General features: G+C 38.3%; 1 protein-coding gene across 1 annotated transcript; it reads left to right on the top strand.

Annotated features, from left to right (window-relative positions):
• Positions 1–51: 51 nt before the first annotated feature.
• LOC136242107 (uncharacterized) lies at positions 52–18,158 on the top strand. Its single transcript, XM_066033502.1, has 8 exons — positions 52–686; positions 736–906; positions 4,664–4,823; positions 11,936–12,020; positions 17,186–17,231; positions 17,553–17,660; positions 17,716–17,857; positions 17,917–18,158. The coding sequence occupies exons 1-8, from the start codon at positions 234–236 to the stop codon at positions 18,042–18,044; spliced, it is 1,293 nt and encodes a 430-aa protein (XP_065889574.1). The 5' UTR covers positions 52–233; the 3' UTR covers positions 18,045–18,158.
• Positions 18,159–22,356: the final 4,198 nt, after the last annotated feature.

Raw genomic sequence — 22,356 nt, 5'->3', positions numbered from 1 at the left:
TTCAAGACTTTGCATGCTAATTGCTGCCAACAGTCTGTACTCGAGATTGTGCAGAAAATTTAAGGTTCTAATGTTTTCGTCGTACAGCTGTACTGGAGAACGATCGGTGTAACTATCCACTCTGAGTACTATTGGATGAGCAGATTGGTGTAACTAAAGGCTTTCGTCAAGTTGCAGCTTGAGTTAGTGGTTCCATCGAGCATATGGTTAGAACTTGAATCACAAGTGTGGTGATGAGAATATTTTCCAGATTACTCGCCGTAGTGGGAGGCTTGCGATGGTATAACAGTGAAGCACACAAGAGGAAAAAGTTGATAATCCTTGGCACAGGGTGGGCAGGGTACAGCTTGCTAAAGCACGTAAACAAAAAGCTTTTTGATGTGGTAGTAGTAAGCCCTAGGAACCATTTTCTTTTCACCCCACTTTTGGCAAGTACCACAGTTGGAACTCTGGAGTTTCGCAGCATTATAGAGCCAATAAGAAATCATGGCTTTAGAGATGAGCGTGATTTTCACCTGTCCAGAGCTGTTGGGTTGGACAAGCAGAAACGTATCATATCCTGCCAGAGTGAACTAGATTCAACTAGACAATATGACCTGTTCTATGACCGATTAGTGATTGCAGTTGGAGCTCTTTCTAACACATTTGGAGTACCAGGGGTTGAGAAATATGCTTTTTTCCTGAAGGTATGGATTTAGTTAAAACATGTAACATATACAAAATTTTTGATGCTAGGAAATAGCTGATGCCCAGAAAATTAGAAATCGAATCCTTGTAAATGTTGAATTAGCCACACAACCTGGTGTGCCAGAGGATGAGAGAAGTCGATTACTACATTTTGTAGTTGTTGGTGGTGGACCCACAGGGGTGGAATTTAGTGCTGAGTTTTATGACTTCCTTAAACAGGTCAGTCTCAGTATAGGGCATGTGGTCTTTATAAGAAGATGGTTGGTTTTTAATATCAAATGATATTTAAGTAAGGATCCCCCCCTTCCCAAAAAAATGATCTATACCATCTAAAATTTTGCCTTCAAAAATCATCCTAGAGACAATCACCTTTACAGAATAATATTAGTCCATCTGACCAACTGCAATAGAAATAAGAAAATGCTAATAGGCAGCCGGATATAGAATTTCCAAAAAATAAATTGCTAAAACTCAGATTTTAGACTGACTGACTGACTGACTGACTGACTGACTGCCTGCCTGCCTGCCTGCCTGCCTGCCTGCCTGACCAGTCACAAGTCTAGAGGCCAAACGAAGCAGCCCACGGCCACCATTGTTATGCTACAATTTATGCTACAATAACAAACTCACCAGTGGGATGTGCCTTTTGGGGTTCCGACGAGTTTGTGCCCTCTGCATGTGCCTTGTTTTTCCTTTTGTCTTCAATCAGGCTCATCGTCTTGTTACAATGAAACCATATCGAGGCGTTAATTTTCTGTATTAACACTTTTCTTGAGCAGCATATTTAGATGACGCAAACTTATTTAAGCGCTTACCTCGGTACTTCACGATAGGTTCAGTGCCACGCCTATTAATTTGTTAATGTGATCTTGGTTGATTAATAATGATCGAGCATCGAGATCACATCTCTATGATGATGACACACCCTGTTACCCTAATAGAACCAGAGGCGGGTCCAGGAGCTGGCAAGGGGAGGGACACAAACATGCTAAGTTGTAGGTGGTTGGGGAGAACAGATTCTCTTGTTAGTTGCTACATTTTTTGAAGCAGCAAATAGTCACTTGTTAAAGTGTCTCACTGTACGTGCCATTTTGGCCTTTGCAGATGGTTGTGAAGTCTTAAAAGCTGTTTTAAAGGCTATAAATGTCTGAACAATAGCAACACAATAATTATTTCTAGAGGTGTTTAGTATGTATGAAGGTGTTGGGTGACAATTTCACAGCTAGTTTGATTGGTTTCAGGTGAATTTGTAATAAATGCTAGTAAAATATGCATATTTTCATGAGTTACCAAGTATGGCTACTCCACAAGGTGGGGGGCATTTGCCCCAAATGCCTCATCCTGGATCCGCCATTGAGAACAGTCACACGTGTATAGCTGTATGCTATAACAAAAAACCAAACAAACTTGTATAATATTAAAAATTATTAATTTAAAAAAGTAAGGATCCAAGCAATAAAATGAAGTGAAACAAGAGATGAATGATGGTAATACAGCATAGCTTGGTGGGAAAATCCTTACTTTGGCATTGATAAAAATGATTGTTATAATAATTATGCCAACGTAGGGATTTTCTCACCGAGCTATGCTGTAATACCATCATTCATCTCTTATTTCACTACTTTTTATCGCTTGGATCCCTACTTCTTTTTTAAATTGATAGTTTTTAATGTACTAGTCATACTAATGTCAGGGTTTTGATAAGTATTTTGACTTCCACAACTGGCCCAACCCAGGCATCTACTGCATCACCAGTAATGTACCACTGGGCCAATCAGCTCAAGTTTGAAGTGTAGTAGCCACAAAGCTGAACTAGAGTTGAGAAATATGGAGCAGAAGCCATGAGGTGTGTGGGTCATTTTGTACCCACACTGGACCAATGGAGCGTCATATTGCCTTATCAAACACCCTGACTAATACCCTCCACCATACTACCGTTCTAATCCACTATTCTATATTCCACTACATCCAGAGGATAGAAATATCAAATGGTATGGTAGTACTGCTTAAGTAGGGATCGTCCCAAAAATTTTGCACACCACCACCTTTGAAAATCATCCTAAAGTAGTGGCGGATCTAGGATTTTTGAAAGGGGGTTTCTGATACCCGGAGGTGTATTATAAAGCCATTGCATTATTAGTAGCTATAACATTAGTATAGGCTATGTGGCTACACTATTGTGCTACCATTTAGACATTCTTATTTGCTCTATCTCTTTTATCAAAGAAAGACAATGATTTTTACTTGCTTTAAGTTCTCATCAGGGTTTCTTCTCTTTCGTTTTCTTATTTTGAACTTACACAGAAGCAAGCACCTGAAAAATTATATCAAATGAGCAGACGGGCTGCTGTGCAATTGATCTCAAGAGGCGACATTCTGTATTACTGTTATGATAAAGAGCTATTTACAACAGAAGAATGGCTTACTTAGCCAATATCATTTTTACAAGTGAAATTCTGAAAGGGGGTTTTTGTTGAAACTACCAAGATCCGCCACTGTAGAGACATCTTGCGCAATGAAAATCACCTTTACAGAATAGTACTAATCCATAGAATAATAACAAGTACACAAAAAAAATTGGAATTTTCAACTAGAGTAGGGACCATAGCACATCGATAAAAAGTACTGAAACAAGTTGGAGTAGTACATGATATTAAATCACCGTAAAACAATAATAAGTATTATATCCCTACTGTGCATTTATCCTGAGCACAGTAGGGATACAATACTTCTTATTGTTTTACTGTGATTTAATATCATGCACTACTCCAGCTTGTTTCAGTACTTTTTATTGATGTGCTATGGTAGTTGAAAATTCCAAAAAGTTTTTGTGTACTTGTTTGTTAACTTTTTTGTAAATAATACTGTTATGATTGGTGAACCCACGCATACCGCATCTGAAATGGTGCTGCATGCCCAAGCTATATCAATTATCATTACGCTTTGTTGTCAGCTATGTTCAACCCGTTACACAGCAGTATGAATCAAGAACTTTTCAAAAAGCACCTCTGCAACCCACGCATACCGAAAGAAAGGGTTGGTGCCACGCACCCCAGTTATATCAATTATTGTCTGAAAAGTGAAGTATCCACTACGCTTCGTTGTTGGCTATGTTCAACCCGTTACACAGCAGTACAAGTTCGAAAATCACCTCTGCAATCGAAGTAGCCATTGCACTGGTATACTCTATGAGGTGATACATTTTCATTGTATGCAGTGGTGTTGGTCTTGGCCTTTATTATCAATTATGACCTTCTCCAGGCATTATGACAGAAACTGCAACAAGAAGCCCATTTGGCCCAAGTGTGTTGTAAACCCTTCTCTGACAGTGTAAGCCTGTAAAAGTTGTTGGACCACTATCCCATAAATGCCACTGCTTTGGACAGTGTTTACAGTTAACTTGGCAAGGTGGCATCTGTCATTTCAACAGTTTCAGTGGCTTTTATGTCTATTTATTTATTTATTTATTTATTTGTACTGAGCAGTCAGCCCTGCTGGTATGCTCAGGAAAAAACAACAACCACAAAAAACAGTTCTAACTTAACATGCAGTAAACCAATTGTTCAACTAATTACAAGCTAGTACTAGTGTGGTAATATGATTGTAAAAGTAATGTGAACGAATCTGGATCAGACGTTTCAATGATGTTAACAGGCAAGGTGTTCCATTCTTTAACAGTTCTTGAGAAGTAGCTGCTCTGTCAAGGAAGTTTCATGCTCCTGTGTGATACTTATGGGCCCCAGACAGAGAATTGTCTATATAATAGGTATTGATCACTTATCCTATCATAAGAGATTGTGAATATTTAAATCACTGTAGAAATTTGTTTCAGTTATCTAAAGTCATACTAGTCAACTTATATGCTACCAAAATTTCAAGCTGGTTCATGGAAACCCTATAAGTTTATTATACTGTAGCTAATCATTACGAATCTGTATTAATTGTTGATTAACAAGTCATGTGTGATCTACTGTAGGACATAGCGAGGTTGTATCCGGGTGAAAGGGATATGGTTAAAGTGACGCTGATTGAAGCCAATCAAATTTTGTCTTCATTTGATATCAAACTTCGTCGCTACGCTGAGGGCAAGATCAAACAACGTTCCCAGATGAAATTATTAAGAGGATCTGTTGTGGGTATGTAATTATGCATTTTTAATATACCAGAGATACAAGTTGTAAAGCAAAATGTGCCACTGTGTATTGTTTTAATAATTTGTATTGCACACAACTTTATGGCACATAGTGTGTCAGTTGTGATAGGAGCACAAAATCTGTTGAACTGAATATTTATTTTATTGTTGGTTAGATACATAAGTAGTAATTAATCTTACAACAACAACAACAAGGCAGATTGGAAATCTATTAAACTTTGTTTAAGAATGTTTCAGGAAGAACTTTCTAGTGTAATTGACTTGCAACAAATTGATACAAACTCCCTATGGTTAAGATTCCACACCAAACTGATTGATCTCCATATACCCAGTAAGGTCCCTCAAAAGCACTGCATTCCACCATGGATTACAGCTGAATTAATGAGGGTTGTTTAACTTGTTTTAAAGATACAAAACCTTTCATTCCCTTGTATTCAGTATAGCTAAATAATAATAATAATAATTAGAAGGAAAAATTAGGAAAGAAAAAGTAGTGAAACAAGAGAATCATACAGTACGATAGTAACTGTATAGTAGGGACCACAAAGGAGTAGGCGTGGCCCACAAAATAATATCACCCAAAAACCAGCCTCAATTTTCCCTTACGACAATGAGGCAGTATTGGTGAGGTAAAACTAAGCCCAAACAAGCTTTCAGATCGACCCGGAACACTTTCAACAAGTTGCTGCGGAATTTAAAAAAAATTTTATTCGACGGAATTTTCTACTGACTGACTAAGTAAGTAAGTAACTGACTGACTGACTGATGCCTTCAGACAAGCGTAACTCGATAACAGCTAAAGCTACGGGCTTGATTGCTTACTTTTTTTGTAACATTATTATGACTGGTGAACCCACACATACCGCATCAAAAGAAAGGATGGCACCTTAATTTATTTTTCGTCTGAGCGCATGCCCCAGCTATCAAAACTGCTTCGAAAGTGCAGTGGCCATTACGCTTCGCTTTCAGCTGTGTTCAGCTCAATCCACAGTGCTACAGACGAAAAACAGTAGAAGAAGTACCTCTGCAACAATCCAGTCACCTCGAAAATACAACGATTCGCGTGCCCCCAACTATCAATTACTGCCTCGAAAGTGCAGCGGCCATTACTCTTCACTTTCAGCTATGTTCAGCCCGTTACACAGCGTTACAAATAAAGAACAGTGTTAGAATCGTCTCTGCAATCAGTCTGTTCACCACGGAAAATAAGGACGAATCCCGTTTACAAACGTACCGTAGGGAAGCCATGTATCGTGCTACCGCGAATCGACACTTTAGGCTGTCAGCAAAAAGAAATGGGACACGAAGGAGGACAAAGGTAAGTCCATGATGCATGCATTGTATGTACTGCGGTATGCCAAAAAGCACGTCTCGGGACGAAGCGACGTCTAACAGTGAAAAAATTAAGCCCATAGCCTTAGCCGTTATCGAGTTACGCTTGCCTGAAGGCATCAGGCAGGCAGGCAGGCAGGCAGGCAGGCAGGCAGGCAGGCAGGCAGGCAGGCAGGCAGGCAGGCAGGCAGGCAGGCAGGCAGGCAGGCAGGCAGGCAGGCAGGCAGGCAGGCAGGCAGGCAGGCAGGCAGGCAGGCAGGCAGGCAGGCAGGCAGGCAGGCAGGCAGGCAGGCAGGCAGGCAGGCAGGCAGGCAGGCAGGCAGGCAGGCAGGCAGGCAGGCAGGCAGGCAGGCAGGCAGGCAGGCAGGCAGGCAGGCAGGCAGGCAGGCAGGCAGGCAGGCAGGCAGGCAGGCAGGCAGGCAGGCAGGCAGGCAGGCAGGCAGGCAGGCAGGCAGGCAGGCAGGCAGGCAGGCAGGCAGGCAGGCAGGCAGGCAGGCAGGCAGGCAGGCAGGCAGGCAGGCAGGCAGGCAGGCAGGCAGGCAGGCAGGCAGGCAGGCAGGCAGGCAGGCAGGCAGGCAGGCAGGCAGGCAGGCAGGCAGGCAGGCAGGCAGGCAGGCAGGCAGGCAGGCAGGCAGGCAGGCAGGCAGGCAGGCAGGCAGGCAGGCAGGCAGGCAGGCAGGCAGGCAGGCAGGCAGGCAGGCAGGCAGGCAGGCAGGCAGGCAGGCAGGCAGGCAGGCAGGCAGGCAGGCAGGCAGGCAGTTAGTCAGTAGAAAATTCCATTGAATAAATTTTTTTAAATTTCATAACTATTTATGGGTCATTCAATACCAAATCAACAAAAAAAAATCTGGCCCCCTTTCGATTTTCATGAAATTTGGCACAAACATGGACCCTATCAAGAAACTTTCTCACACCAAAATTTAGCTCATTTCATTGGTCTCCCTTTAAGTTATGACCACTCAAAGTTTCTGCTGAAAATTTTATTTTGCTTACATGTCTTCAATAAAATGGCCGTAACTTTGCTTGTGATTGATGTAGAAATTTCTAGTTTAGATTTTTGAAATTTTTATTAAATTCTCTTTCAAGTGATATATAATATTTTATAATTGCTCAAAGGAAAAGATCAAACCACAAAATGAATCTTTTTCCTTTGATCTTCATTTTCAAAAATATGTATTCTTTAATTAAATTTATTTTTGGTTTACATGTTACTCTAATACCTATCATTCATCACTGTGAGATTAAAGTTGGGACCAATAGTAGATCATGAGTTATAAGTGTTAATGTGTAGCCTTGTAATCACTGCTGTTTGTATGGTATTTTTACAGTGTAATTTCTAATACCAATTGCAAGTAACCTTATATTGGTATGTTAAATATCATTTATGCATTAAAATAGTATTGACAAGGGCTCACTACAGTGAAACCAGAGCCACTTTTAAAGCTAAGAAAGTTGGAGCAATAATAAGGCTGCCTAATAAAGGAATCACTGATTATGTTTTTCTTGTAAGTTCAGTGTCCTATAAAATAGAGGTGGCCACTATAACAAGGTGGTCTTATTATAGGGGTAGCTATATTTATAAGGGATTTACTGTACAACGAATGATATTCCAATCTATTCTTTCAATTTTACTTACTGTATAAAATAATACTCAGCCACAGATTATGATGATAGCTTCCAATCTTATATGTGTGTATAATGGATGCAAACGACAGTTATTCATACATATGTACATGTAAAGTGGAATTGAAATGCCATGTCTTAGTGATATCCAAAGCTTCTTGGTATTAATACCTAGATAGCTGCTTCATATAGTTGCACTAGAGTAGAAATATCCTATTTTAAGTTGGCTCTTATAAAAAGGTGGCCTTTAAGGTAGCCGCTAAGGTATATTACACTGTATATCACTTTTGAATCATACTTTGAAAGAGCAAGCCTACTACTGACCACTTACAGGCCAACTTTATATATTTGTACCTATAAACAATGCCTTTGCTGGAAAAATGTACACTTTTAAAACCACTTACTCGTCAGAAATTTGATGGAATAGAGTGGAAAGTTACCACCTGTATAGAAAGGCCACCACTCCATAAGGGCCAATTTTAAATTGTTGCTATACACTTATGCAAATGTATTAAGCAGCTACCTGCACATTAAGGCCCAGAAATTTTGGCCCTAAGGTACCTGACTTTAACTCCATACATCAACTGTATCATGATAAAAATAGCAATGTTTATAGCTCTTCTATAATTAGAATCATAGAAATGTTCCATAGAAATTACATCGTAGAAAGGTTCACTACAGCAATTGCACACTGATACATATCTATAGCTTTAAGCGAAATACATTAACAATCAATTAAAGAAAGGGTCAAGGCAATTAACTTCAAAGTTAAATCAGAGCATTATAGTAAAACTTGAGACTGAAAGTGGTGCATATTGCATGACAGTCTCTACAACCATTCACATGTAACTTTGATATGCAATGAAATCTGATGCATTGATATCAGTACACAATTGAATTTTTGAAGGTATAAGTTGAAAAGACTGTTAATACTGCATCAGTCATTCATTACTACTTTTTAGAAAATCTCTAGTAGATTACAATATTAAAACATTCATGTCTGTGTTAAGAACAAAGAATGCAGCTACATAACATCATGTTTTATTTGTAAGTGTTTCAAATTACAGTGGAACTTGTCTTTGTGGCCACCTGTAACAAAAGGCCACCTTTCTATTAAGGGCCAACTTTAAATTGTTCTAGTAAGACATTTATACACATCAAACTATATAAATAGCCACCTGAATATTAAGGCCAAAAAAATTGGCCCTGACTGGCTTAGATAGTTTTCACCATAGCTACATTTGTGTATCAAAATACGCACTTGCAAACAGTAGCAGTAGCAGTTACTGTAGCTAGTGAAAATGTCATCAAGTTCAATATTTCACTACTATATAATAGACTTGGCGTCATAATCAGAAACAATATATACGAGCTTGATCATTGGTAAATTACTTGAATATGTGTATTTAAGTATAAGCTTTTACTGGGTTTTCTTACAAAACATAAACAAATTAACATTACTTACAAACCAACAATGTATTAATGATTGTGACATAGTATTATATTAAGTTACTTGCAATTGGTATTGCATCTTTGCATACTTGAACCATACAAACAACAGTAATTACAAGGCTACACATTAACACTTATAACTCATGATCTACTATTGGTCCCAACTGTAAACTCACAGTGATGAATGATGGGTATTAGAGCAACATGTAAACCAAAAATAAATTTAATTAAAGAATATATATTTTTGAAAATGAAGACATTTTTGTGGTTTGACCTTTTCCTTTGAGCAATTATAAAATATTATATATCACTTGAAAGAGAATTTAATAAGGATTTCAAAACTCTAACCCAGAAGTTTTACGTGAATCACAAGCAAAGTTATGGCCATTTTATTGAAGACGTGTAAGCTTCATAAAATTTTCAGCAGAAACTTTGAGTGGTCATAACTTAAAGGGAGACCAATAAAATGAGCCAAAGGGAGACCAATAAAATGAGCCAAATTTTGGTGTAGGAAAGTTTCTTGATAGGGTCCATGTTTGTGCCAAATTTTACGAAAATCGAAAAGGGGCCGGATTTTTTTTTGTTGACTTGGTATGGAATGACCCTTATTGCAACCCTTTAGGATCATACTGAAGGCACTTTTGGGCTTGGTTATACCTAACCAATACTGCCAAGGTGCCAGGATGGAGTTGTGAAGCTGGTTTTTGGGTGATTTTTTTTGGCTAGGAAAACCCAATTCTTCATGATCCCTAATATACAGTATTTACAAAAAAGTTAACAAACAAGTACACAAAAAAATTGGAATTTTCAACTAGAGTAGGGACCATAACACATCGATAAAAAGTACTGAAACAAGTTGGAGTAGTCCATGACAGTAAAACAATAAGAAGTGTTATATCCCTACTGTGCATGTGTACTTGTAGCTATAAAAAGTAGTGAAACAAGAGAGGTTGCTTTTACCTGCAGATGTCCACTAGTATATCTGCAACCTCTCTTGTTTCACTCCTTTTATAGCTATTCCCTTGTTTCACAACTTTTGTTTTCCTTGATCCCTAATCCAACTTTAAAATCTTTTACTTGTTTGTTTACTCCTTATTATACGTAATTATATGGCTGGTGAACCCGTGGGTACTGCATCAAAAGGAAGAATGCTGCCTGACATACCATACAATAATTTTGTGCCTGAATGTCTGCCACAACTATCAATTATAGCTAAAAAGCAAAGTGCCCTTCGCCATGTTCAGTCCATTATACAGTGTTACAGATGAAGAAGAGTATGCGAAACACCTCTTCAATCTCTACAGAAAACACAGACGATTTTCTTTGCAAACAGGATAGTCAGCAGAAAGGAAGCCATATGCTCTACTGCTAATCAACATCTTGTACTGTCAGTGATAAAAGAAATTGGGCAGAAAGGAGGACAAAGGTAGGTCTATGATTTGTGCATTGTACATACTGCGGTATTCCAAAAGGTACCAGCTGGGTTGAAGTGATGTCTAACAGCCGGTTGCCTTTGCGATTGTCAAATTACGCTTGTCTGAATACATCAGGCAGTTAATCAGTCAGTAGAATATTTTGCTAAATAAAAGTTTTAAAAACTCCTTAGCAACTTATCTGAAGCATTTTTAGCTGTTCTGAAGACACTTTTGGGCTTGTTTATATCTCACCAATACTGCCAAGACACCATGAAGGTATTGTGAGGCTGGTTTTGGGGTGATATTTTTTGCCAGAAAATCCAATCCTAATATACAGTTACTATCATACTGTATGATAAATTCAAAAATAAAGTAGGATTCTAGAGATAAAAAGTAGTGAAACAAGAGGTAAGAGAAATCCCATATTGGCATGTATCACCACTATCTGTTCAATGCCAAAGTGGGGATTTGCTGTGTTGTAATAGCCAACATCATTTATATATCTTGTTTCACTACTTTTTATTGCTGAAACCCTACTTCATTTTTAAAGCAATAATTTTATTCAATAATTTGTTAACTTTTTAAAGTAGATGTGTAACTGTGACTGCTTTATTAGAGTATCTTGATCTTGCTACTTATCTTGAGTGAGCTACACACTGTGTTGTTCTCCACAATGAAACTACAGCTAAACAATTAACGGCATGGCAACCATCCTCTGATCATTAAGGGTAGAGTCATGCCATGTGATCATTTCATAAGTGCACCTATACAGGTAACAGTAACATACTGTAAGTGCTTCAGATAGAGTTTTGTGGCATCTAAATACGCAATTCTAAGGAAAGTGTCAATATGGAAAATTAATGCCTTCGTATGGTTATCTTGCATGAAGAAACAGACGGTGGTGTAGTTGAAGTTTTTAAAAGGCAAAGCACAGAAGGTTGACACTTATTGGAACAAGAAATGGCACATGCCACGCATGAGTTTGTTATTGTGGTGTGAAATGGTGGCTGTGCACTGCTTTGTTTGGCCTCAAGCCTTGCAACTGTGGTCAGGTAGGCAAAAATTGGATTATGGTGATTTTTAAAATGTAATATTCGGACTTCTGTACATGTTTTTAGTTGATTTGATGTTAGGTGATTTTTTGTCACGTATGATATTTTCTAGGGTTGTTTTTAATGACAGCACTTTGGTTGGCACCTTTCAAATTAGGGAAGAACCCTACTAAGCAGTACAACCATACTGTAACAACTGAACATGTTGTGCTTTGTTTTAGAGGTAAAACAGAACAGTATCAAATTGAAAGATGGGACAGAGCTACCATGTGGACTGGTTGTGTGGTCAACTGGAGTAGCACCGAGGTATTGTTGTTTTCTAAGACTTTACTAATGTATTGTGTTAAGGCCCCTAGGAAATACTCCAGTTGCTATGACCTTGATGTTGAAAATGTTTTTCTGAGCATGCATGTACAGTACTGCTCAAAAGTGTGGTAGACAGTTATAGCATATTTGTAACACAAGTACACAAAAAAAATTTCAACTAGAGTAGGGACCATAACACATTGATAAAAAGTACTGAAACAAGTTGGAGTAGTCCATGATATTAAATCACAGTAAAATAATAAGAAGTGTTATATCCCTACTGTGCTCAAGATACCGTAACAGAAATGCACAGTAGAGATATAACACTTCTTATTATTTTACTGTGATTCAATATCATGGAATACTCCAACTTGTTTCAGTACTTTTTATCAATGTGCTATGGTCCCTACTCTAGTTGAAAATTCCAAAAAATTTTGTGCACTTGTTTGTTAACTTTTTATGTAAATAATCATTATGACTGGTGAACCCACACATACCGCATCTGAAATAGCACCGCGCGCCCCAGTTATCATCTGAAAAGTGAAGTATCCATTACACTTTGTTGTCAGCTATGTTCAACCCGTTACACAGTATTTCGAATCAAGCACTGTTCGAAAAGCACCTCTGCAATTCCCGTATACCGAAAGAAATGGTGCTGCACACCCAGTTACATCAATTTTAAAAAAAAGTTATTGTCTGAAAAGTGGGAACGCTTCATTGTTGGCTATGTGTTCAACCCATAATCCAACAAGTGAATGTGTTACAGTATAATACTCTCAATAGCACCTCAATGTATTATTTTGTAATATGTCAAGCAATTAGCCAATAGAATTAGTATTACGCTTGTTTGTCTAGGTCCCTTGACAAAAACCTGTAATACTAATTTGATTGGCTAAAAATAGTGTGGTGTGTCACTATTATAAGTAAACGTCCGACTTGACAACTAGTGTTACCACAGTGGTAGATGCCATAGCAACAATATGGTTGCTTAACAATGGTTGCTAAGGTAAACGTCATTTTGAGATCAACGGTTTCTAGGCAATGGTTGCTAAGTGTGATTGGTCTTTTGCAGTGGTTATTTTTAAATTTTGTTGCCTAGTAACAGTTGCTATGGTTGTTGGATTAATATGTAATAGGACAGATGGTTGTGTTATTCGGAATTGATAGTTGTCGCATTGTAAACAGGAAGGAAATAGTGCTCGGCTTCGCCTTGCACTATTTTACTCCTTCCTGTTTACAATGCTCGCACTATTAATCCTGAACACCACAGCCATCCATCCTATTACTTATAGGAGGCTTGTTTGAAGTTTCACGTGATCATGGTGTACCATGCACATAAAGAACCCTGCATGGAGGATCAAAGCAAACAGGTTGATGATCCTAGTACAGAACAACAATGGACCTTATCCGCAATGACGTCAAAGCACAAAATGGCGGCCGATAGTGTGGACACTTGTACAGAGGCTATTGGGAGAGATGGTGATTCGCTATGTTAACATTTACATACTACAGCAAGGGGCAAGGTGAGGCATACATACTTAATTACAATTTAAGGCAAATGTGTGTGGTTTTGCATTCATAGCAAACTAAAGTCTGATTTCATCTGGTGGGACTATTTCGCATTGCCACATCACGCAACTAGCCTTTTACCATTATTATCCAATAGTTCCATGTCGTGAAATCCGCAAACAAAGCTCATTTTAGTGATTACATACGAAGTGCCCACACTAAACATGGCCATTTTGTCAATTATGACTTCGTTGCAGATAAGGTCCATAGTGCAGGCCCAACACAGATGCAATGCCTGTTCTACTGATTACTCACTGACAGACATGGTGTTGAAAAAACACCACCTGACATGCATACATGCACGCACGCACGCACGCACGCACGCACACCTATTCAAATAACTATGAAAAAGTTGATAAGAATGTTGACCTTATCCCCAGTGTTACAGTTGGTATCAAGCCTTCGTTTTTTGTTGTTTTTTTTGTTTGACAGTTTTTGCTGACTTTGATGCAGACAAACACGTACGCATATACATGCATAACAACTTTTCGTACTGATTTAGGTATATATGTTTGTGGGAGAATCAAAGCCAATATGCAATGCTATACATAATTGTGTAATAACTCTATTGTATAAATTAACCATGATGCATGTTGTAACACAGGTGTATCCATTCACCAGACAAGACTACTGGACTATTTTATTTTTTGATGCCTCTTATAACCACAAAAACATTTAAGAAATCAACACAGCTTTGCACTATACAAATATTGTATACATGTAACATAGAAATGACAGCATCATCTAGCCATTTTTGCAGTCTGATTTGCAATGCCAGCTCTTCACTTTACAATGCAAACCAGTGCATAATTGTTTTCGTACAGATGTGTAGCCTTAGTGTAGTACTGTGCATGAATCACTAAGAGTTCTTAAATACGTATATTCTTGCTGAGTCTATTGTGAAAGACAAGACTTAAGATCCCTGAGTGTGTGTAAGCAAAGTACCGCACAAGAGGAAATAGTGACGAAAGGAAAATCACAATTAATAAGCTTCTGTGAACTTAATTTGACAAAAAGCAAGAAATCACACTGACTTTTGAGGTGCTTATTGATGTTTGACGAAATTAATAAAATTTGTCAAAAGTAACTGATTTGTTAGATTTGTCTTTTGTCAAATTTTTTTTTGTCATGCAGTAATGGCTAATCACTGGGAAAATGTGTTGGAATAAAATCGATGCAAGTCCAGTAGCCCAGTCCAGTGAATGGACATGTGTCCCATAACACTGTTATAATGTGGAGTTACTGTACGTACTATGGTACGTACACATTGGGCTGGATCCTCAATAAGAGATTAATAACTCACAACTGCTACATCATGTATCGTGAATGTAAGACACTCCAGTTATGATGCTAAAGTTTCACTATTCATTTTCAGTGGGAAGCCTCTAAAGCATGGCCTGTTGATGTTTTATGTTAACACATATTTGTGGTGAAGCTAGATTTCACACTCCTGGTGATTTCAATATCTGTTATATGAGAGACTGTAATACATTTTTACAAGTGCAATAAACAATTTTATTTTGTGTGTGTAAAATAAGAAGAGCTGCATGAGTGGAAGAGCTGGGGCCACTGTTGCATTGTATTCAGAAGATAAGTGGCCCACTTATCTTCAGGGAAAAATCTCTTTAGCTTTAAAGAGGAAAACCCAATTATAACAGCTCAAAATCTGTTTGTTATCCAGCATAGGTGTACTTGAAAGTGATCCTGAAAAAAAAAAAAAACATCTCACTTCACATTTACCACACAACTGCCCATTCTCTCCTGTTCCCATTTAGCAAATCATTTTAATCCCTTCCCACCACTTTACGCAGAGGTACACAGCATTTCTAATCAGCACTTTGTTTTTGAAGTCACATTCCCAGTTGACAAATGTGACACTTACCTAGCATTGTCCATTACAATCTGACAATTAGCTGGTAATGCTGAAAGTAATTTTTCTTGAAACCATCTTTCCAATTTCTCTGCATTCATTTCTTGATGGTAATCTGCCGCAGATCCTTTCTTAGCTCTGAACATCTGAAACAGCAACTGCTTTTACTTGTTACTTCACACCATCAAAATTTACCAGGAATCCATCCATCTTTACCACCAGCACACAAGATAATAAGACGCTCTCCTTCACCTGATGGCTTGCGGTGTATAAATAGCAAAAAAGTGAAATTATTTAACCAAACTGACTCCTTCTGTAATCTTATCAGCCTCTACCCAGGCTCTGGACTTTCCATCATGTGCATTGGTCCCAGTCTCATCCAAGTACACCACTGGTCTCCCTTCAGTTATTTTGTGCCTCATTTGTCTTAAATATTTATCATGCTGATGGACTGCACATAGTACTGTATAGAGGGTTATTTTTACCACTGAAATTTTGTAGAAGAGGCTAAATCTGAACTTCGAAGAGTTTATGTTGAAGATTGCATATTTCAAAGTTAGCCGGTGGATTTCAAATAAACAGAAATTCATGTCACGGGTACAAGTGAATGCTTGCCAACAGTTGACTTACTGCCCTAGTGAGAAAACTGGGAAAGTCTCAAGTGGTGCAAATCAGCCATGTGCTCGATCATACCTATATTAGATACCTATATTAGAATTGCAGTAGATGGCTTCAATTCTGTAGTTCTGGGATCAGCAGTTTAAAGCAGTATGATACTTATTAGCCATAATACTTAGCTAAAACACAAGCAATTACATGTTCATGTCATAATGTTTGGTCAAGTGAAGGCAAGTTACTTTTAATTGTTGGAATTTATTTTCAAAGAACTGCAGGTGCTGAGAATTCAATATATTATTTATTTTTGAAGAGATGAGCCACTTCAAAATATCCGATAAAAACCATTCAAAAATAACCTGCTATATGCTGCTATATATATCCTGCATGTTATGCATAGTGAAATTAAAACACATAAACTGCTAACCTCTTGTCATTAATTGTTTTGTACTTAAGGCCCATATCACTTAACACACTGGCTCCAGCATTCAAAATTAACCCACCAAATCTTTAACAATGGTAGATTTTCTTTCTTTTCGTATAACAAATGTATCTTCTGTCTGATGGCATCCCAGTTGAAACTATATGCATCAACCTGAACTCATGAACATTTGTACCTGACGATTATACAATTGAGTGGGCTCCTGGAAACTGCTTTTATACCTTTTCTTGGCATAGAGAAACCACCTTTCTTGGGGGTACTCCATTCTAACTCTTACAATGGATGTCTTTGAAATTCCCTGTGTGGTGTAATGAATGCCAAAATCCAGCAAAGAAGATTTTACTAGTGGCCTTTGAGATTCTGTCCTTAATGTTGACAGAAATTCTAGACTTCTTCGCATCTAGCTCAAAATAGTCCCATATAGTTTCATAAGTAGAAACTTTGTTTGGCTGTTTACCCTCTTTCCAAGAGGGTTTTGCTCTTCGTTCCACACTCACTGGACGCCATATTCTCAAACTGCACTCCCATAACATGAGCTTATGAATAAATGCGTCATGAACATCACCTTTTGATCTTGTTATGGCTTCTTATATACAGCAATCCAGTATCCAGCTCAACATGTACGTACTACAGTACTCATGGTTGACCCACAATATATGTTCTTGGCAGAATGTTCACCGAGACGATTGGTGTTGAAAAGGATGACAGGGAGCAGGTGTAATAATCTATACATATTATATTGTTGTTGCATTGTTCAATTGTATTGTATTGTATATATACATGTGTGTGTGACAAACTTTTGAGAATTGTGTTGTTGTTTAGGGCTGAAATGATTGTTCCATTAGAGTAGTTGAAATAACATAAGCAAAGTGTTAGTTCACAGTTGTGGACTTTAAGTTACAGATACCAGACATTTGTCTGTATATCAATAGAGTGAAGATTTTAGTGCCTACACAGATGACCAAAATGTTTACATTCCTATAACACAGTATTCAGTAACTCTAGTAAATTCAGTGTAGTTATTTTATGTGCACAGATTGTAGTAGATGAGTACTTACGATCAGTCAGTGACCGTAAGAAGTGCATCTATGCCATAGGGGACTGTGCTTACGTGAAGAATAGTCCATTACCCTGCACAGCACAGGTTTGTATATAATTGTAATGACTTTCAAGTTGTTTTATTACTCTGTTACCAACAGGTGGCTGAGAGACAGGGAAGGTATCTGGCTAAAGCACTGAGCCAGGAAGATCCTCCCAAGTTTCATTTCAAACACTTTGGAATGCTTGCATATATTGGGGAGTACAAGGCACTGGCTGAGACTCCTGTTGCCAAGTCTAGAGGTTTGCAGTAGTAACATGTACTGATGTTGTAAATGTGTTTGTATACACACTACTTGCAGGTTTCACTTCTTGGGTATTGTGGAGGTCAGCATACACTACTCGTCTGGGTAGTTGGAGGCTTAGAATGCAGGTACCACTTGACTGGATAAAAACCTTCTTCTATGGCCGAGACACCTCAAGATTCTGACATCAATTTTAAAAATTTTGTAGTATAAGTATTTTTTTAAAATGCATGACTATCAATAATAGTAAATGTAGGTAGAAAATATTTAGCTGTTTAAGTAATTATACAAGTGATAACCGTGAACTAAATTTGGTGTGGGAATATGGCAGACAAGTGTGCATTGTAGAATGCAGGCATGAGATTTTCATACAGTACATGAAGTAATTAATAAGTGCAAATCCAAAATTTCTACCTGATACTATTCAATCACAAAATAGCTCTCAAGTGATCTCAACCAGTTAATCCAAGTACAGCACTTTCTTTGTTACCATACAGTATCCAATTTTGTGTTACAACCTCAAGTACCGTAATTTGCTTTTTTTTCGTTCTAAAATAATTTTCATATGCAAAACCTGTACAAAAATTTCTTACATGAAAATTTTTACAAAGTTTGAACTACTCTAATAGAGCAGTTATCCATCCACGTAAATCATACAAAAATATTTTTACATGAATTTTTTTATCACGAAAAATTTTTGTACAAAAATAAAGCATAGTATCACCTTCAAACACTCAGTTGATCATTGATAATGCTGGACCATTTCAGCTCAAAATTTTGACTGCATTAGTTAGGGTATGTTGTACAGGAAGATATAGTTGAGCCCTACCTGCACCACTGATAGACATCATCTTAGGAAAGAGCAACATTTATATTACAGCAATTATCTGCTCCACCCAATGTACATTACCATGCAAATTTGTCATGCCCCCATCAGAGATGGGTTGAAGTGCCAGATGATGTCCAGGGAAACTTCTACCTGTATATTGACTTTTTACGTACTTTTTACACTGTTATCTAACACTGCTTGTAACAAAGCATTTCTTATATATCCCTCCATACAAATAATATTATTATGAACTCTTGAGATCAAGAGTTCTTCATAATACAAATAATTATGAACTCTTGCTTGTATATATGTGCTCATGGTGTAAAAACTTTGGTGATTTGTCTTATGCTAAAGATGGTTATGCCTACTTGTAACACTGTTAATTACCGCTGCTTGTAACAAAGCATTTCTTGTATGCTCATGATGTAATAATAGTCATAATAATTTGAGATAGTATGCCTAATCTTTTATTATTTTAGAGGCAGCATGTTCACACTTCCTGGTTCAATTTTTGATATTTACTTTATTTATTAGTAATCAACAGTGATAACCACTGCCAATTGTCTGTAGAACCATCTGTGATTGGGATCAAAATCAATTATATATTTCGTATTGAATCAAAAGCAATCAGTTAAGTAGTTCTCAAAAGAGGCTATCAAACACTTAATGTACGGCAAGAAATTTTCATGGTATTACAATTTAGTGGATTGCCAAAATTAGAAATTTTCATGGTTGAGACATTGATTTTACTCTGGCAATGTGATTTTCAAACAGCTGCCACTCACTTCATGGAATTGCACTTAAAATAGCCTACATTAAGCAGCAATTATCCTCTAATATAGTCAGGTATGTAGGACTAACAGCGTGAGAGCTACAACTAATAGTATGCTTGGTCCAATTAATGCAATGTTTGAACAAAACTATCCATCACCTTTTAATAATATACCTGCATGTGTTCATTAGCTATCAATGACCAAACAGGGGCTATGGGGGTGAAGCCCTTTTGACTTTACTTGATCAATGTGCTAAAGATTATGAACTTTTATAATATTATATACTTTTTTTGTCGTAAAATAAGTTTTGTATGCAAAACTGGTATGAAATTTAAAATTTCTTACACAAAATTTTTTACATTAGCTTGAACTACTCTAATAGAGCAGTCATTCAAATAAATCGTACAAAAATATTTTACACAAGATTTTTTACCACAAAAAATTTTGCATGAAAATAAAGCGAATTATGGTAGTTATAATGATCACTATAATAGTACAAATGCTTTATAACCATCTTTTCAAGGCACTATCACTGAATTTGTGCTAAAGGTCACCCAACAAGGACCTGGATCACTGCGATAAGCATTCAGGACGTGCACAAGACCAAGACACTCTAATACAGCAATAACATTCAGTAGATACATAATGGTTGGTAAGTCCAAGAAACTAGCACAAAATAAACAAGTCAGCATAGCTAACAGAGGCACTAACAGTTTACAGCTGCAGACAACGCTTTTAGTTTATAGCATACCTTGTGTACTACACAACTTTTATCAACATGTGTCATCAATTTATATTGTGTGAATGCAAGTAATGCAGGGATAGATACAAAGACAGTCAGTGATCCTCATGCAAACCATGGTACAACATAGAAAAGTTATATAAATCAATACGTTTGCCCAACTCTTAATATCACTGTACGGTATAACAATACAAATAGTTATTCATTGTATCCAAAACATGTTACTGATTTTTTTTGGCTTTCAGATCAATGGCTTCTCTTTTGCTTCACCATCCCCAAAAATCAAGGAAATGCATGACCTATATATATATAACAAATATAGCTAGTAACATTTTTGATAATGTATATGCTGGTGGGTACGCGCTCCAGCCTTGCCTCCTTTTTGCAAATGCTTGTACAGCGGGGTCCGAGTTTTGGTCTCTACCCTAATTTATCTAAATGTGAGGTCTTTTGGCCTTCTGGTAATCAGTCGTTTCCAGAGTTTCCATCATCTGTCACCCGTATTTCGTTGTTGCAAGAGGAAGGAGCTGCCTTTCTTGGTTCCCCTGTGTGGGGATCCTCTGATTATTTCTTGTCATTTGTTGGCAAGGCTGTTGATAAGGTGGCTTCTCTTCAGGACCGTCTTGGGGGCTTGGGGAACCCTCAAGTTGAACTCCATCTTCTCCGAAGTTGTCTGGGTGTTTGTAAACTTAATCATCTCTTGCGTACTATTTCCCCAAATTGTGTTATTTCTCAACTTGAACGTTTTGATTATAATCTTCGATCTGCTTTAGGTCGTATTTGCAAATCTTCTATATCTGACTTATCTTGGCTGCAGGCCACTCTACCGTGTTCTATGGGAGGATTGGGTTTGCGTGAAGCTACCAGTACCTCTTCAGCAGCCTTTTTAGGCTCTTGTTTCAGCTCCCAAGAATTGTGTTATCGTCTGCTCCAGTCTTTTAGTGGGGGTCCTGACGTGTTTCCTTCCATCCCGGATCAGGATGTTGCTACCTCAATTCTGCTGCCCTTGATTAACAGTGATTCCCTTCCTGATCTTATCCATCCAGCTTGTGGGCAGCGTGTTTTCCAACATGAACTTGATATTGCTCGTCAGACCCTTTTGCTTAATTCACTTACCATTCGGGACCAAGCCAGAATTCGTTCAATTTCTGCTGACCCCTGTACCAGTTCATGGCTTCGGGCCATTCCTTGTGATTCTTTAGGCCTATCCATGTCCTCACAGGAGTTTGTATGTTCTCTTCGATACAGGCTTGGTGTCCCTCTCTTTTCTGCCATTTCTCCAGTTCGCTGCCCATGTGGTAGTGTTGTTGATCAATTTGGTGATCATCTGCTGGGCTGTGGACATGGACCCATGCGTATACGTAGACACGATGCTTTATGTGATGTGATATATCATGCTTTACTTCAGGACAACACTGGTTGCCGTAAAGAGCAACGGTGTGCTGGTTCCCGATTGGATCGCCCGGGTGATGTTTTTCACCCTGACTTTGTGCATGGAAAGCCTGCGTACTTCGATGTTACTGTGCGTTGTCCATTACAAGAATCTCTGTTGGGTCGGTCTGCAGTTTCAGCAGGTGTGGCTGCTGCTAAGGGAGAAGAAGATAAGGATGCTCACCATGATGAGCTTGTACAGGCAGCTGGAGGTGTTTTTGTCCCCCTGGTGGTTGAGTCCTTGGGTTTGTGGTCTGCTGCTAGTCGTCCTATCTTGCAGGATATTGCTTTGAGGACAACCACCAGGAGTGGCATTTCTCGTGGCCTAGCATACCGCCATCTGCTAGAGCAACTCTCTGTTTGTCTGTGGCGCCACAATGCCCGGACATTTTTACATCTGTTTAGCCTGTTGCCTGGCAGTCCTTTGTGGGAGTTGAACTCTGTTTCATGCTCCCACTCCCTGCAGTAGTCTGCAGGGTTTTCTTGTTAAGGCCCCTGTCCGGGGGTTTTGCTGTGTGTATGCTGGCGGTCCATGCGGTGTTTTTGTAGGCCTGTGTAGGCTCTGTAGGTTTAGCTGCTTTTTCTATCTTCTGCTTTTTGCCATTTATAAATTAAATTAGGTTTAACTTCTAGCTAGAGATCGGGGAGGATGGGAGTGCCATTAGGGCCGGAATAAAAAAAAAATAAAAATAATAAAAATAATGTATATGCCAGATGCACTC

This window comes from Dysidea avara, chromosome 13 (assembly GCF_963678975.1).
Source record: "Dysidea avara chromosome 13, odDysAvar1.4, whole genome shotgun sequence".
NCBI classification, from domain to species: domain Eukaryota; kingdom Metazoa; phylum Porifera; class Demospongiae; order Dictyoceratida; family Dysideidae; genus Dysidea; species Dysidea avara.
Note: the sequence above shows the minus strand (reverse complement) of the source record. Positions and strands in the feature narration are given on the sequence as shown.

Bases quoted from the DNA above. Each gene is read 5' to 3' on its own strand.
- LOC136242107 (XM_066033502.1), top strand. From the start codon at position 234: ATGAGAATATTTTCCAGATTACTCGCCGTAGTGGGAGGCTTGCGATGG. The intron at 687-735 runs GTATGGATTTAG...TTTTGATGCTAG, and splicing joins AATATGCTTTTTTCCTGAAG to GAAATAGCTGATGCCCAGAA. The intron at 12,021-17,185 runs GTATTGTTGTTT...TGTTCTTGGCAG, and splicing joins TCAACTGGAGTAGCACCGAG to AATGTTCACCGAGACGATTG.